Here is a 15,553-nt window from a genome sequence, read left to right on the forward strand (position 1 = left end):
AGGGCCGCGTCGGGTTAGCCGAGCGGTCTAGGCGCTGCAGTCATGAATTGTGCGGCTAGTCCCGGCGGAGGTTCGACTCCTCCCTCGGGCATGGGTGTGTGTGTGTTTGTCCTTAGGATAATTTAGGTTAAGTAGTGTGTAAGCTTAGGGACTGATGACCTTAGCAGTGTAAAATTGAGGAATTTGCAGAAAGGTGGGAAATTAAAGAGATGGAACCTGGCTAAGTTGAAAGAACCACAGGTTGTTAAGGGTATCAGAAGGAGCATTAGGCAACGTTTGACAGATACAGGGGAAAGGAAGACAACAAAAAACGACTGGGTAGCTTTGAGAGATGAAATAGGGATGGCATCAAAGAATTACATAGGTGAAAAGACGAGACAGTAGAAAACTTTGGATAACACGTGAGATACTGAATTTAACTGACGAAAGGGGAAAATATAAAATGGTAGCAAATGAAGCAAAAGGGAATAAAGAGAGTGTAAAAAATGAGATTGAAAGACAATGCGAAAAGATTAAGCGGGAAGATCTAGAAGATAAATGAAAGGCTGTAGAATCACACATAACTAGACGAGAGATAGATGCTGCCTATAGGAAAACTGGTGAAAACAGAAGCAACTTTATGAATCTCATGAGCTCAGATAGCAAGCCAGTGCTATGCAAAGAAGGGAAAGCTGAAAGGTGGGAAGAAGATATATAGGGCCTCTACAAGGGAAATGAAATTTAAGACAATATCAAACAAAGGGCGAAAAAAAGTTTCCGTTTGAGGGCGTTACTGCAGTGTGTATGGAACGTAGCGTGATTCGGATGGGGGTTTATATGCATCAACATGTATGCAAGGGATCAGTGTGGTATTCGGTTCTTTCCAAGGTGCGTGCGATAAATGCGAAAACGTGAACTATGGTGTCATTATTACCAAATAGGTCCAAACACGACCAACGTTATGTTATTCTTTTCTTGGTTGCCGAAGGACAAACACGGGTAGATATCTATCGGATGATGAAGAATGTGTATGGGGTAGGGGCTGCATGTCTGCCGAAAACCGCCATTGTGGGATGGTGAGTAACAAGGAGTGCTGCTACTTAATGCCAACTCACTGCCCCACATCGCAAATGTCGTAACGCAGAAGTTAGGCCAACTGAGGTGTGAGACACTCGAACACCAGCGCTATAGTCCTAATCTCTCCCCATGCCATAATCACGCCTTTGGCTCCATAAAAAAGGCCTTGAAAGGTCGACGATTCCTGTTTGACGAGGACGTACAGCAGGCAGCTACGGACTTCTTCACGCAGCAGGACACCCTGTTTTACTTAACGGGTATTCTTGGGAAAGTCACCCATGACAAAATTATTCTACTTGAGACTCAGACTTCAGACATGTGTGTTTGTAGTTATCCGTTTTCAAGTTTTCATTGAAAGTTTTCTCTTAAGAAGTTGCGAGCCATTTATTTAATGGTTCCATAAGTTTTATGGTTTGAAGAGGTGAAATGGAAGGTAAATATGTTTTTAAAGTTTTTCAAAGATCTGAATTATTATTTCTGGTTTGATGACAGAGACTCAAAAGGTTTCGTGGAGGTGAGGGAAGCAAAAGTGTATGCATAGAAAGAAATTTCGAATTTAAATGTTGTGAAAACGCGCCAAAATAGTTGGGATTAAGGTAAAAGATTAATGAGTGGCAATCGTTAACCGGCCGTGAATAACTCCAGATAATGAGAGTGATTTGTTCCAGTGTTACTTGAGGTTTGGCAATACTGGTAAGAGCAATATAAGCAGTTTTTTTAACTTTCAACAAACACCAATCACGGCATACATTTTGCCCGAAATGTTCCGAGAAAGGATATGGTTTTCACAAGGCACTTTTGAATAGAGCAACTTACGCAAAAAGCAGTGAAGACGACCAATAACAATTTTTTTCAAAATCTGAGTGATGTAAAACGTTTTGGTGGCGCAGAAACAACAGGGGGATGGGGGTTAGGAGTTATGGATCGGGAATAGTGTTGACGATAACACTGCTGATACGGAGATCAGCAGAGATTTTCTCTACAAATAATAAATAAAGGTTGAACGCAGGAGCGAGAAGATGAAAGAAAAAAAAAGGAAGACACCGTGCATTAGGTTGAAGTAGCTGAAGGTGCTGGACTGTTCTGATGCTATTTGAATTGTTTGAACTCTTGTACATAGCTTCTTCAGTTTCCCATAGCTTTGATTTTCAATACTTCAAGCACACTTTAATTTGTGTTCTACTTAACCCAGCGACTTACTTTATAATGGGCAGAACAGTTTTCCTTAAATATTTCAAAAGTGGAAAATACTGAAAAAGTTCCAAACCTTTGGAGACTTTTTACATGTGATACGTATTCCAATCTTTTGGCATTACGGACATAAATAAATAGTAAAGGTTGCCCTCATTTCATTGGTGATTATTTTTTTATTACATTACATGGAAGTATCTCTTGTAAAGTGCAGCGAAATCGACTCTTGCACTAGAAAAAAAATAATAATTCCAGTTAAAGTTATAAATAGAATGCGTGAGGTCAATTTGAACTAGCCTACACCATTTTTCGTCCTTTCTGCACTATGTAAATACAGCTCGTGACGTTTTGTACAAAGCATTTGCCTCTACGTTGAATAGAAATGAAGAAAACTTGTTTTGTGTAACAGTTCACAAATAGAAAGCTACACTAATCAGTGCTCTTAAGGGAGATGCCGGGATATTTCCTTTCGAAAGGAAATGGCTAATTTCCTTCCCCATTCTTCTCCAATGCGTTTGTGCTATGTCTCCAACAATCCCCTCGTCGTTGGGACGTTAAACTCTAACTTCGTTTTAGTACCCTGAGGAGTTATTGATAGATCATGAAGTGACGTAGTCAGGTGCTTATAGATGGACACAAATACGAGTATCAAAATCCACGCTGTTTGGAGTGTGTTCCTCAGCTGTTAAATAATGCATCGCGGAGAGTTCTTACAGATATCATGATATTCTTTAAGATTACATTCCGAGGCATTTTACACCCAGGAAAACCGTTTGAATTCTTGAGCTTGTTCGTCCAATCACACGAAGACAATTCTATGGATGTTGCAAACTGTAATACCTTCCTATGATTGCCTATCCTTTCCAAGACAGATAATCACTATTTGATGCCGAAAGTGAACTCTGAGAACGGCTTCGTAAACAAAAGAGAGGTGTACTCATAAAATGAACGAATAATCCTAGTGGAGGCCACTAGAGCATACGCTAGACCTCTCTCCATCAGATATTTTCGCATAATAATTTAAAATAGTAATGTTTCTTTACTGTCATCAGCATGAATCCATAGCGCATACTTCGAAGACCCCTTTTGCTTACTTGTTATCCTGGATCCAACTGAGGTTGTTCCATATGTTACTTGGGCTGTGGTATGTTCCAATGTAGGAAGACAGTTAGCCTTCATGTCCTATAGTAGCCGACGTTCTATTCGAACGTCAGAAGTACGTGTAGCTCTACAGCGTCACAGTACCGTCATTGTTCGAGGGGCGTTCATTAACTAATGCAACACATTTTTTCTGAAAGTAGGTTGGTTTTATTGAGGAATCCATTACACTGTGTTATTCCCAGTCTCTTGGCTACGAAACTCCATTTTTCAATATAATCTGCGTTCAATTCGGTGGCGTTACGTCATCTTTCCTGGAGGGCCTGTGTGTATCACTGTGCTGGTCGACCTCTGTGCCAACATCTTGCTGAATCAATAACCTCCCCATCATCCATGTACTGCTTCACGCGAAGTGCATACTCCATTGGGTCAAACAGATACAAGTCGGAAGGTGCGAAATCCGGGTTGTAAGGGAGATGACGAGGACCGGTCCATTGTTGAGATAATGACAGACGCCTTGCACGCCGACTCACCGTGCTTCACTGCCAGGTCTCCGTAGACATCCTGCAAGCGCCTATGAATATCTGTAATTCTATGGTTTACCACCAAAAGAAACTCAATGACAGCTCTTTGCTTGGAAGGCACCTCCATTAAAAAAGCATTTCGAAGGCTACGTATAGCTCCGTCACCCATCGAAACTTCATGAAACTATAGGGGCTGAAGCGGAAATATTACACGAAGTCCCAAAATAAGTTCTGCGTTTTTTCAACCGAAATTGGCCGCGTAAAAGAAAAATGTGTTTCGTTACGTATTGAACGCCACCCGTACAATCGCGACTCTCTTTTATGGTACAGTGAATGCTTTCAAATTCGTTATCTCGAAATATACTGCTCCATTAGCCCCCAGGCCCAAGATTTCTGTTACAAACTCAGACAAATCACTTAGTTAATCCAGCAGTGGACAAGATGTGTACAGACAGTCCCATTGTACATCACGTAACGTTACACTGGAATGTGAGTGAGCAGTGTACATTTTGTGAGCCGTCATTATATGCTTATAAATTTGGTCGACGGCCATGGAGGCACTTCGCACTTTGTAACTATTTTGCTACGTATACATGTGCCTCGATATTGACTGAGTATTCACCTACAATCGAACTATATTTCCATCAAATATTCCTTTCCAAAATAAAATGAGTTACGATATGCACTGAACAGTTACAATATATGAATCTGACCTTTACGTTCTAAATATGTTTAGTCGTTAAACTCCTTCTGACTGTTAAAGAGTGAAAGATTGAATTAAACTTTCTCTGCTCCTGTCTGTAGTTTTCACAGGCGAGTTCAGTGGTTGACGCAAAACTCCAGATAAGAGCTTAACGTTGCTTTTGATTTTTCCTCGAAATTGTTGAGCTATTGTAACAATAATAAATTAACGTCCCGCATATCTGATGACTACATAACGTTAGTAAATATCTTCACAGTTTCTCATTTGGATTAGAAAACAGTAGTATTGCAGTGATGTAATGCGTGTTTCCAGCCATGTTTAAGAGCAGAATATAATCGTTTCGCAAGTGTTTGTTCATGCGTTTCTAATAACGTTGCATAATTTTTTTTGCGCAGTTAGTGACAATCTAACCTTTACACCAGCACCGCATACAGCTACAACTTTGCCACGGAGTCATATTCACTCATGGAGCTATTGTGGTTGTCAGCTAGAAAACGTGTAATTTGTTCCTAGAACTTTGTTTAAAGCTAAACAGAAACTTTGCTAACATACTTGTGGGCATTAACAAAGACTAACAAATATTTCTGTCATTCCAGATAATCGCAGAGGTGTTCGCATTCTATGTCACTATAGTGCGTGCACAATATAATGAAGGTGATCGCCACGGAGTTTCAGAGCCAAGCGACTTTGCCATTGGAAGTGATTCGGACTTCAGACGGCACAGTGAAAAAATACATGAAGACTATTACATTTCTAAGCACATCAATCAACAAGATTTCCGGGGAGCAAGTGATGATATAGCTCCCCATTTCATCAACCATATTGTCAAAACTTCGCGCTCCAGTTCATATCACCCATCTGTAATCTTAGACAGGAGTGCTAGATCAGTTCCTATAGCACCAAACTTACGGCCCCTTCCATACAATCCCAATCTGAGACCTATACCCTCTGACCCTAACCTTCATCCCATACCCTCAAGTCCCCCAAACTTAAAACCGATACCTTCAGATCCAAATCTTAGGCCTATACCCTCTGACCCTAGCTTGCATCCCATACCCTCAGATCCCAATGTCCAGCCAATCCCCTCAGATCCAAATTTAAAACCTATTCCTTCAGATGACAATCTTAGACCTATACCTACTGACCCTAATCTCCACCCCATACCATCAGATCCGAATTTAAAACCCATACCTTCAGATCCCAACCTTAGACCTATACCCTCTGACCCTAACCTCCATCCCTTACCATCAAATCCCATTGTCCGTCCGATCCCTTCAGATCCAAACATAAAACCGATACTTTCAGATCACAATCTTAGACTTATACCATCTGACCCTAATCTTCGTCCAATACCCTCAGATCTCAATGCCCAGCCTCTACCTTCAGATCCAAACTTAAGGCCCATCAGTTGAGGTCCTGATGTATGACCAGTTTTTTCAAATTCAAATGTAAAATCAGTCGTCCCCTATCCCAGTGACTCATTAATCTCTAAATATCCAAATTCAAAGTTAATGCCCTTCCACTGTAATATTATAAATATACCTTTGCCCTCATCGCTCCACATCCCATATTGAGGCCTGTAGCCACAATTCTTACGAAGGACCAAGTTCATTAGCTCCCTGCGTCCATTCTACACCCTCAACCCAGTATACCTGATCATTACACTCTATTGCCCATGTTCGTCCATGATTTAGTGACTTCAAAAATTACTGAGTTCTATGTAGAATATTTTGAACTGTGTGACACTTTGAATATGTTCAGAAATGTTGTGTAATGTACCACATAAATAATTTTAACTTTATGCCGTTTAAACAATGCTTGTGTAAATATTTTATTACACACCTCACCTTTTCCTTGAATACAGTTTAAGGTATTAGTGCAGGCCTGCCAAATAACGCTCAACGAGCGCGAGTGCTCCGAATGTGCTCCCAGGCACAGCAGTGACTGAGGCTGACGGGTGAGGAGGAAGAACAAAATGAAGGCTGCTGCCAGTCGCTATTTGAGCAAAACATTCGCCTTCTCAGACGCCAATCAGTTTTCTGACAATACTGCTTACGTTAAATTTCATTTACGTTCTACTTCAGGAATACTGCGGCATCTATGCACTTGTCTAAAAATGAAATTTGGAGAAGCCACATCGTTCAGTGCCGAATGGGAATTGCCTTACTTTTTGTACCGTTTAAAGACCATGAAAAGTGCTTTAATATTCCATGGCACTGCTATAGGCTGGAAAAACACTTACTAGAACATTATGACACCAACCACACCAACCAGAAAGTCGATACTATGCGCTTGTCTTCTGACTGAAACCTCACCTTAGAAAAATTTATGAATGACGCTGCTGGAAAAACTCTTACGTTATTTGATTTTCAAACAGCTGAGCAAAACTGAACGTACTCAGACATTTCTCTCTTTACTTATTCTGATCATCACTAAACTGATACACAATATTTTTGGCGCAACGCAATTTGACTTTCAATAATCCCTACAAAAGAATGGCCCTGACTAACAACAATAACCTATACCTTTCATGAATCACTTACCTCACAAAAATCTTCGTTACTCGAACTACTGCAACACAGCGAGTGCCAATACTGCCAGCTAAATAAAGGTTTCTAACTACTGAAGGTTCTAACTACTGATAGGCATAGCTAGCAAATGAAAGATTTTGATAGAGAACAAACAATGTATTTACCTTAATAGCGAAGTTCATGACATCCAGTCTTATGCGGCTCACCTCCAACTGGACAACGCTATGCGTTGTTCACATACAACTGCCCTACACTACAATAGCAAAAATTCCAACATTGCAAACCAGCCACAGACTGCACACAGCACAGTCAGTGATTTTCATACGGAGCGCTACGTGGTGTTACCAACATAAAAACCTAAACTGCCTACTAACATAACGAACGGCGGTGAATGGTGACTTAACTGAAGGGAGCCATTAGGACAAAAACTGAGGCTAAGGTAAGTAAAGTAGTGACAAAATGTTTTGTGGTCAACACGTATTATTTGAATTCATGAAATGCCTTAATGCAGTGGAAGAATCATTTATTAACGTGAGATTAACAGACTGATGCCAACAAACAAAAAGAAGTCCTTGGGAAAACAACAGCTTTCGATTCATGGATTGGAACATTTTCCATAAGTCGAGGTAGTCATTTGCGGACCTGACATAAATGTCTACGTTTTAATAATTCAAACTTTTCATCACAATTTCGCAAAGAAATTTCGCAACTGAAGACTGATTTAAATTTATCTGTCAGATCGTTTCCGCTTTTGGCTTTTGATGTACCTCATTACTTCCAACTTGACGTGATAGACATACAATGTGGCACCCAGTTCAACAACCTGTTTGTCTAGTCCAGATGTTATGAAACGTCCCCTTCGAAAAATTAGTGAATTACTGCGCTGGTAAACCCCTTACGTTATTTGATTTTCCAACAGCTGAGCAAAACTAAACGTACTCAGACATTTCTCTCTTTACTTATTCTGATCATCACTAAACTGACACTCGATATTTTTAGCGCAACGCAGTCTAACTTTCAATAATCCCTATAAGAGAATGACCCTGACTAAATTAACCTATACGTTTCACAAATCACTTACCTCACAAAAATCTTCGTTACTCCAACTACTCAATACAGCGAGCGCCACTACTGCCAGCTAAATAAAAGATTCAAACTACTGAAGGCACTAACTACTGATAGGCATAGTTAGCAAATGAATGATTTTGATAGAGAGCAAACAATGTATTTACCTTAATAGTGTTCAAAAGTCATAATATATATATCAGTCCATGATATCCAATATTACAAATTTACTCTTTCTGATTGACACACGTCCAGATCGTCCGCTCTCAAAATTCCGCCATCTCTCTCCCCACATCCACCACTGCTGGCGGCTCACCTCCAACTGCGCAACGCTACGCACTGTTAACAGCCAACTGCCCAACACTACAATAGCCAACAACAATCCAAACCAGCCACAGACTGCACACAGCACAGCCAGTGATTTTCATACAGAGCGCTACGTGGCGTTACCAATAAAAAAAAAACCTATAAAGCCTACTTACAGTGTTTAAAAGACAGTGATAAAACGTCACCTTAAGACCAATATCTTCGACTGCGCAATGACAAGTCACTAAAGTTATTTCAATGTTTGGTTCAATACAGGTGTTTTTCCCCCATGAAATTGACAACGTCTCACCAGCGTTCAGGTTTAGCAGATTTTAAACTGCGTAACTCCATGTGTTTGACCACATCACGAACCATAGTCCACGACATATTACACATTACAAACAAAAATTTATAAACGTAATAACTTGATATTAAATGCCTATAGGTAAAGCTTTTTGTAGTTCCTCTCACCGTATTAGCACTACCTAATGTATACTTCTTTAATCAAGTAATAAAAGATATTGTTTTGGCAGAAAAGAAAAAGTTGAAATTAAATACGTGTGATAAAATCTGCTTGTGAAAGTATGATGCAGATTTCGCTCTTAGGAACTGTTGTACTATGTTGAAAACACGTCTTCCTAAGTTTCCTGCGTGTGCAGCCTTCAGCATATACTTGCACCACATTTGAATCAGAATCAGTAACATTCCTGTGCTCTTTCTCGTGTCTTGAAGTGCAACCCCCCTACAGTTGTAAAAATCGTCAAACACTATGATTATATTTTTTCGCTCTATATTATATCATTCCATCCTTTTCAGTCAGCACTTTATTAGTGGGGCAGGGTGCTTTCTTCCTAAAATAATGATCTCATCTCAACGTCACGGTGCAAGCTGGCACCCCACCCACGTCTCTGAGGCAATTGCGTATGGTACATTGAAGGCCAGGATGCAACCCAAAACATGTCAACTGTCCCCTCCTTGGTCACCCATCCACTGTCCGGGTTCTAAGACCAAAACGAAGGTCACCTTTCCCCCACTGACCTAGGTCAATAGGAAGATTTACAAGAGGCAAGAAATCATATCTTCCTTACCTTTTTACGCCAATAAGATTAGTTACAACAAATTTCCCGTCTTCCCCTTTCATTTATATTCCAGTCGAGTGAATTTTTGTCATTCTTTGTCTGTTCACTGTAGTGGACGGATCACTGCAGAGATTTGCCACTGTCCCCTAGGCACAATAAAAATAATCTTCACAGTTAAATGCAAACATTATTAAAGCCTTGCTCTCATTACTACAATTTACTGCTACTTACAGTTTTGTGTTTGCTCTAATTTGTTACAATAGCGCCGATTTGCTCCCAATATTCAAAAAAATCCACTTTTTAACGTCTTTTCAAGAATAATATTACGTGATTTACACAGATGTACCCTGTTTAAGAAATATCACAGTGTAACATTTAAACAAATACACTCTTGCCGCTTTCAGCCACCCCCATGAACCCACTCATGGTCCTAAGCTATATTTAGATAAGTCTGTTGCTGCAGTTTGTTGTAATTTAACCCATTTTCCCCAGAATTCCACAAATACCCACTTTTCAAGAAGGCACCCATAGATATAAGGCTTTTAATGTTTAACAATTACCACCACTGTGCATTATATAAACAAATAATCAATTTCTGCATGCCAAGTCCACGAGGGACTTATCCATGCATCATTAATGTGTTAAAAAGCAATAACATCGCTATAAAGTTGCCTTACAAAGATATGACACCAAAGGATAAAGTAGACTCATTAAAAACAGTAGAAAAAATCCTAGTAGTATTATTTCCACAGGCACAACACATTGATAAATTGCACAGTAAACCATTTTCCCATCATTGAATGGGATGGTAGATAAATCCTCTTTATTTAAAATACACTCCTGGAAATGGAAAAAAGAACACATTGACACCGGTGTGTCAGACCCACCATACTTGCTCCGGACACTGCGAGAGGGCTGTACGAGCAATGATCACACGCACGGCACAGCGGACACACCAGGAACCGCGGTGTTGGCCGTCGAATGGCGCTAGCTGCGCAGCATTTGTGCACCGCCGCCGTCAGTGTCAGCCTGTTTGCCGTGGCATACGGAGCTCCATCGCAGTCTTTAACACTGGTAGCATGCCGCGACAGCGTGGACGTGAACCGTATGTGCAGTTGACTGACTTTGAGCGAGGGCGTATAGTGGGCATGCGGGAAGCCGGGTGGACGTACCGCCAAATTGCCCAACACGTGGGGCGTGAGGTCTCCACAGTACATCAATGTTGTCGCCAGTGGTCGGCGGAAGGTGCACGTGGCCGTCGACCTGGGACCGGACCGCAGCGACGCACGGATGCACGCCAAGACCGTAGGATCCTACGCAGTGCCGTAGGGGACCGCACCGCCACTTCCCAGCAAATTAGGGACACTGTTGTTCCTGGGGTATCGGCGAGGACGATTCGCAACCATCTCCATGAAGCTGGGCTACGGTCCTGCACACCGTTAGGCCGTCTTCCGCTCACGCCCCAACATCGTGCAACCCGCCTCAAGTGGTGTCGCGACAGGCATGAATGGAGGGACGAATGGAGACGTGTCGTCTTCAGCGATGAGAGTCGCTTCTGCCTTGGTGCCAATGATGGTCGTATGCGTGTTTGGCGCCATGCAGGTGAGCGCCACAATCAGGACTGCATACGACCGAGGCACACAGGGCCAACACCCGGCATCATGGTGTGGGGAGCGATCTCCTACACTGGCCGTACACCACTGGTGATCATCGAGGGGACACTGAATAGTGCACAGTACATCCAAACCATCATCGAACCCATCGTTCTACCATTCCTAGACCGGCAAGGGAACTTGCTGTTCCAACGGGACAATGCACGTCCGCATGTATCCCGTGCCACCCAACATGCTCTAGAAGGTGTAAGTCAACTACCCTAGCCAGCAAGATCTCCGGATCTGTCCCCCATTGAGCATGTTTGGGACTGGATGAAGCGTCGTCTCACGCGGTCTGCACGTCCAGCAAGAACGCTGGTCCAACTGAGGCGCCAGGTGGAAATGGCATGGCAAGCCATTCCACAGGACTACATCCAGCATCTCTACGATCGTCTCCATGGGAGAAAAGCAGCCTGCATTGCTGCGAAAGGTGGATATACACTGTACTAGTGCCGACATTGTGCGTGCTCTGTTGCCTGTGTCTATGTGCCTGTGGTTCTGTCAGTGTGATCATGTGATGTATCTGACCCCAGGAATGTGTCAATAAAGTTTCCCCTTCCTGGGACAATGAATTCACGGTGTTCTTATTTCAATTTCCAGGATTGTACCTCGTTAAAAAATAGCATGCTCCAAATAGCAAGGGTGAAGTTAGGGTCAAATGGGCTTCATAGGTCCACAACACGTCAGGCAACCAATTGTTTTTTTCCCCCATTTTTTGAAGTGCTCACACAGCATATGTTCTCTGCATCACAGAACTGATGGATAATAGTTTATGAGGAAACGGGACTTTGAGGATACACCTTAGTGATCTCTAAACAGTAGTGCAAAAGTGGTGGTGTGATATGTGACTTCAGGAACACTACCTTACCATGTGGGCATGAGCCTGCTAAAGTCTCCATTCCTTCCAGAACTGTCCAAGTAGCAGTAGCACTTCTGTGCCATTGTCCACTATAGGGCTGCTCTTCTGAACATTCCATGGCTTCAGAATTTGCGATAATTTTTTTCACAGTGATCCTCATTGCATGAGCTTTACACACTGGAATACCCTTCTTTTGCTAATATTAAGCTTAAGTGATTGATTCTTTTCTGATGATAAAGCTTTGGTAACCATGCCTTTTCTGGCAAAGTCTACATGACATTATTGCTGGTGCATGTGACTCCCTCTTTCACTATAGCTCATAAAAAACAATTCTCATTCAGTGTCACTGATCTGTTGCTGTCCAGTACCAAATGTTCATCAGTTTTTACACTTGTTTTTAGTTTCAGTAAAACCTTACGTCATTTCAGGCATTGTATCAAGTATCACCTCTCTACTAACATTATTCAGTGAATTAGTGCATTTTCATATGTTAACATGACTTTTTGGTCATCCTGTATATTAATGTATGGGTGAAATCAGCAATAACATCCTAAGCCTTCTGAACACTTTTGGTGTGTCACAAATGGTAAGCACTGCTACTAGGATATCAAAAGTTCAGTGTCAGTTTTAGACCAGATAGCACAGGGAAAACTGTAAAGTATTTATAAGAGACCTTGGCCATTCTGATCATTACTGTCAAATAATTAAGATAATGGCACCCTTGATAAAACCTGCAAAGCAGCAGGCCTACAAAAAGATTATCTTTGAATGTAAAATACATACTTTTCATAGGGCTCTAGCAACTAAAACCTGGAATGAAGTATATATCGAAAACATTGTAGGTGTTAAGTTCTTTAATTTTGCACACTGTCTAAATTAATTTATGAGGAGGCTTTTTGAAAAGTAGCCACTTCTGCAGCAGAAGCTAAAGCAAACAGACTTACAGCTGCAGGTTTTAGAAAGTCCTCCCAGACACTTAAATTTCTCAGTTCTCTACAAAGTCACTACATTAATCCACAGTTCCTTGGTTATTATCAAAGATACAGAAAAATATGTAGGAGATTACTGCTTTCTGCCAAACAATAATGCCAAATCAAACCAAAGTAGTGTGGGATGACATAAAACAAGAATCTGGGAAATGCAGACACAACTATAATAACATACAAACCAAAGTAAGTCGTAGAGTAATGGAACTCATTCATGGATTGGCAAATTTTGTAAATGATTATTTCTCTGGCGTTGTAGTGAAGCTGCAACAAAATCTTTTTAAAACACGTGTAGCATCCACAATGGCTTACATGGTTCAATGATGCTGCTTCCTACAACAGAGTTTGGAAGTCAGGAAGACTACACAGAAATTAAAAAATAAGAAGTTGGCAGATATATGTGAAGTTAAAGTCTCTGTTCTAAAGGCATGCATAGAGAGCAAACAGCTCCCATTAACAATTGAAGCAAATGAGCCCTGTAGTTCAGATATTTCACCAGAGTATCTAGAGCATGCACAAGTTGAGCTCTTCCTAAAGGAAGGTAATGCAAAGAGTATTGAAATCAACAGGCCAGATTCATAAATGACATGAATAGATACAACCTTATAATGAAGCACAGTTAAATTTCCAAAGAGGAGAAGTATAATATCAATCACTACAGGTTTCACAAAAACGTTACGTGAAACTCTTGGCAAGGATGACTGTTTTACAGACACATCTGTAGCATTGTCCAAGGCTTTTGACACCACTGTTTATCATAATATACTGTTAAACATGCTAGAAACACTACGTGTAATGGGAATAGCAAATGAGTATTTCCAGTCTTGCACAGAGTAACTTCAAACATCTGATGAAAATTTTTTAGTAAAGCATTTGCCAGGTTACAAGCATATAGGTGTCCCTCAGTGTAGTACATTGGCTCCAACTCTATTCATAATATATATAAATAATTTTACAGACAATATCAGATACAGATAAAAATTTCTCCTTGCTGATGACAGCAACATCACAGTCACTGTTAAAACACCAAAGCTCCTATTAGAGAAAGTTAATGAAATTCACAGGGATAGCTACAATTGCACAGGATGTAGTAAATTAATATTGGACATAAAGAAAACAAACAGTATGCACATTAGTGCAAAGAGTGAACACAATTCTGTCACATTACACACAGATGAAAAATTTATAGACTGTGTAACAAATACCAAATTTTTGGGGCGTTATTGATTGTCAATTAACATGGACTGAACACACAAAGATGCAGTTAAGAAGTAAGTCATCATAATCTTTTGCTCTTACAGTTCTAGCATTAGTTTGCAACAGGTGATGTCCTAATACTACATACACTCATTTACTAGTTACAGTATTCTTTTCTGGAGATCTGAGGCACAAAAAATGGGTAAAATTTTTAAGTGCAGAATAGGGGAAATAAGAGTAATAACCAGAAGCAGTAGTCAGCCCTACCTTAAGGAACTGTTACAAAAAATTGGTATCCTTACTCAGCAGGTGAGTACATCTATTAACTGTATTATATGTCAGGGAAAATATTACTAAGCATTTTACTAATACTTCTGTGCATAAATACATAATCATGGAACAAGAGCCAATCAGGATTTAAATTTGCAGAAAAGAAAAAAAAAGAAAAAAAAAGAAGCTCAAAATGACATTTTCTATCAGGTAATAAAACTGTATAATAAATTTCCTGATGAGTTGAAAAAGTTAGTGACATACACCTTGTATAAATGAAGCACTTTTTTTCGCTTGTTCACAAACCTCACTACTATTATATGACCTAGGTTTCTGGTTATACGTATATCCATTTTCTAGAAAACAGTGCTCCCAAAGATGGAGATAAACACATCAACTACCATATTTAATCTGTTGCTTCTTCCTCAAACTGTAAAAGTTACTTCTGTTGACAACTGAGACAGCTATGTTTGTGTTCTAGAACATTCATTAGGACTCCATTTACAACAAGTATGAATAAACGTAAATGGGCATAGACATACTTGCACAGGGGTGGGAACTTTTGTCATTATCTATTTATGAATGATGGCACCAAGGTTCTTGTCCTATGGTGAGGTTGTAACATTGTCTGAAAGGGGTGAATAATTGAGCGGTTTCCTCATTCAGTAGTAAATGTGAGGAATGCACACTTGTTATTTAATTTCTAATGTTTCTAATTGAGTGAGCTTTGCACCCTTTCATTCCATGTGTAGGACTTGTGCATATTCTGGTATTACATACTAGCTGTACCCAGCCATGCTTTGCTGTGTCCCAATCTGCTTAAATGGAAAAGAAAGAAAAGAAAAAGCACACATTGCTAAAATGTGTGGAAATGGAATATATGTCCTAACCTCCTTTTCTCCCTTGTTACCATCCATCTCTGCTTTTCCCTTTCTTTGTCCATTTCCTCCTCTTTCCCCCTTTTCTGTCCACCACCTCCTCCCCCCCCCCCCCCTCTTTCTCATTCCACCACCACCTCCCCTCCCCCCCATCACCA

At 40.6% G+C, this 15,553-nt stretch overlaps 1 protein-coding gene across 1 annotated transcript; it reads left to right on the forward strand.

Annotated features, from left to right (window-relative positions):
• Window positions 1-1,495: 1,495 nt before the first annotated feature.
• Window positions 1,496-5,984, forward strand: LOC124613383 (cell surface glycoprotein 1-like). Its single transcript, XM_047142085.1, has 2 exons — window positions 1,496-1,570; window positions 5,169-5,984. The coding sequence occupies exons 1-2, from the start codon at window positions 1,496-1,498 to the stop codon at window positions 5,982-5,984; spliced, it is 891 nt and encodes a 296-aa protein (XP_046998041.1).
• The last annotated feature ends 9,569 nt before the right edge of the window (window positions 5,985-15,553 follow it).

This window comes from Schistocerca americana, chromosome 4, assembly GCF_021461395.2.
Source record: "Schistocerca americana isolate TAMUIC-IGC-003095 chromosome 4, iqSchAmer2.1, whole genome shotgun sequence".
NCBI lineage: Eukaryota > Metazoa > Arthropoda > Insecta > Orthoptera > Acrididae > Schistocerca > Schistocerca americana.

What these genes read in the sequence shown, in the direction of transcription:
- LOC124613383 (XM_047142085.1), top strand. Translation starts at nt 1,496, where the DNA reads ATGTTTTTAAAGTTTTTCAAAGATCTGAATTATTATTTCTGGTTTGAT. An exon ending in ACTCAAAAGGTTTCGTGGAG is followed by an intron (nt 1,571 to 5,168) that starts GTGAGGGAAGCA and finishes CTGTCATTCCAG; the next exon opens with ATAATCGCAGAGGTGTTCGC.